Source organism: Alligator sinensis, unplaced genomic scaffold (assembly GCF_000455745.1).
Source record: "Alligator sinensis unplaced genomic scaffold, ASM45574v1 scaffold1165_1, whole genome shotgun sequence".
NCBI classification, from domain to species: domain Eukaryota; kingdom Metazoa; phylum Chordata; order Crocodylia; family Alligatoridae; genus Alligator; species Alligator sinensis.
The window spans coordinates 986,408-988,777 of record NW_005842477.1 but is presented as its reverse complement, the minus strand read 5'-3'; the positions used below and the strand labels follow the sequence as shown (position 1 = coordinate 988,777).

Here is a 2,370-nt window from a genome sequence, read left to right as displayed (position 1 = left end):
CGCAGTTGCTACGCAGGCCTGAAAGGCCGCATCAATCAAGATGTCAGGCCGGCAAAGCCGAGGCCGCCCCCCTGCTGCTCCATTGTCACCAACAGTTAACTTTGTGACGTCCCCGCCACGGTGCCTCGCAGGCGGGAGGCCCCCAGCTCTCACCCCCCAGCCTGGGCACCCCCAGCCTGAAGGGCTGCCCCAGGGCTGCCCCGTACCCGCCTGTGCCCGGGGAGGGCTGGGGCACGGCGCACAGGCCTGGCCATGTGGCATCTGTGTGAGATGCCACATCCCTGTGCCACTGTGTGAGATGCCACATCCCGCCTGGCCATGTGGCATCTGTGTGAGAGCTTTTGGCCTCTTCGTGGCGGCTGTGTTGTCTCCCTGGGGGGCTCCCACAACCCCTGTCTGTCCTGTGGGGGTTGTAGGAGCTGCTGAGCTGTCTACGGTTTATCCAGGGACGATCCTGCTCAGATGCAGCAGGGGCTGGACCAAATGCCCCCTCCCAGGCCCGGGGGGGGGGGGCCACATGTCCGTGCCACAGGTCCCCGTGATACCCGTGCCCATGCCAGGCACTGGATGGTGCCTTGCGGGTTGCTACGGGATGAGGGGGCTTCACCGGCAGCTCCTGCTCGAAGCCTAAGAGGCCTCTTGTTGGTACCGCAGGCCCCACATGGCCTTGCCGTCCTCACAGCCTGACCACAGGGGGAGCAACCGAGCGGGAAGCGTGCTGCTGGAGGAAGGGGCCTGCATCTCCTGGCCCTGACCCCCAGCTGCACCCGGGACCCTGCGTCTGTATGGGGAGGATCCTGGGGGCCGGGAGGTCGAGGGGCGCTGGGGGCTCTCAGAGGCCTCGGCGTGGGCCCCGCGGCTGATGGGCACCCCTCTGCACAGGGCTGGGCCGCGCGGCCGAGCTGGCCTGCACCGCCGGCCCCACGCTGGGGGCGCCACGGATGCCAGCGCCGGCGAGTACAGCTGCGCCGCCCAGAACCGCGATGGGCTCCTGCTCAGCCGCAAGGCCCGGGTCCAGCTGGCCAGTGAGTGCAGGCAAGGGATGGGCTTAGGGTTGGGATGCAGCTGACCCCGTGCCCCTGCCTAAGAGCTGGCTGGGGCTCGGGGGTGTGGGGACCCCCAGGGCCGGGCTGGGAGGCTCAGTGCAACCCCAGCCTTACCCCCCACGGCCCCCCCAGCCCTGTCGCGGTTCCACATGCACCCCGAGTCCATGGCAGTAGAGGAGGGCGGTGTGGCACGCTTCCAGTGCCTCATCCAGGGCGTCCCTGAGGCCACCATCACCTGGGAGCGCAACCGCACAGCACTGCCACCCGACAACCCCAGGTGAGCACTGCGCACTGCCCAAGGGACTGAGGCACCCACCCTGAGCCCCAGGCTGTCCCCAGTGGAGCCCAGGGAATTGTGGAACCCACCACCAGCCCTGCTGTACCACCCCCAGGTTCACGCTGCTGCCGGCCGGCGTCCTGCAGATTACGGGCGTGCGGCGCGCAGACGTGGGTGCCTACCGCTGCATGGCCACCAACATCGCGGGTGCACGCTGCAGCCGGGAGGCCTGGCTGGGCCTGAGCGGTGAGCACCTGAGCGGGGTGGTCTGGGCCTGGGCTCCTGCCCAGCCAGGGAGTGATTTGGGGAGGGGGGGGCAGGGGGTGACCATGACCACCCCCCCACCCCGCCTCCTCCTCTGCCCCATGGTGCAGTCACTGCCCCCAGGCACGACCAGGAGCCGACAATCCTGTCGGGGCCGCAGAACCTGACGCTGACGGTGCACCAGACGGCCATCCTAGAGTGCATCGCCACCGGGCACCCGCGGCCCATCGTCTCCTGGAGCCGCCTGGGTGCGTGGCTGGGACTGTAGTGGGGTGCGGGGGGCGGTGAATGGGGGGTTGTTAGGGGTGAATGATCAGGGGGGTGGGCGGGAACCTAGGGAGGGGAGACTGCAAGGGACCTCAGAGGTGGAAGGGGGCATGGGGAGGGAGGGTCACAGAGATGGGTGACCAGTAGGAGTCAGGGGGAGGGGGGGGCACCTGGGGGCATTGGACTGGTCACTTGGGTAGGGTCAACTGTGGGGAGGGAGGGCTCGGTGGGGGGGTGCACAAGCATGTTCACTCTCATGCTCTCTCTCGCACACACGCATATACAGAGCCTGGCTGCGGGGTGGACTGTTGGGGGAGGGGGCTCTGTCCCACCCCTTTGGCACCCCAAAAGCACTGCCCCCCCTCCCCACCCCCCGGCCGGGGAACAGTCCTAGGGATAAGTGGCCAGGGGGAGGTGGGGAATCATAGGGCTGCTGGGGGAGAGGAGGGGGCAGTTCATAGCACTGGGTGCCCATGGGCTGGGGGCCCTCATACAGGTGGGTGACCAGCATGGGCG

At 68.5% G+C, this 2,370-nt stretch overlaps 1 protein-coding gene across 1 annotated transcript in view; it reads left to right on the top strand.

The window, feature by feature from the left end:
* The first annotated feature begins 862 nt into the window (after window positions 1-862).
* LOC102372908 (immunoglobulin superfamily DCC subclass member 3) overlaps window positions 863-2,370 on the top strand; it is a 5,651-nt gene continuing 4,143 nt past the window's right edge. The window contains exons 1-4 of the mRNA XM_025212641.1: window positions 863-1,025; window positions 1,179-1,323; window positions 1,439-1,589; window positions 1,721-1,835. Coding sequence (XP_025068426.1) covers window positions 863-1,025; window positions 1,179-1,323; window positions 1,439-1,589; window positions 1,721-1,835 — 574 coding nt within the window. The remainder of the gene's footprint in view (window positions 1,026-1,178; window positions 1,324-1,438; window positions 1,590-1,720; window positions 1,836-2,370) is intronic.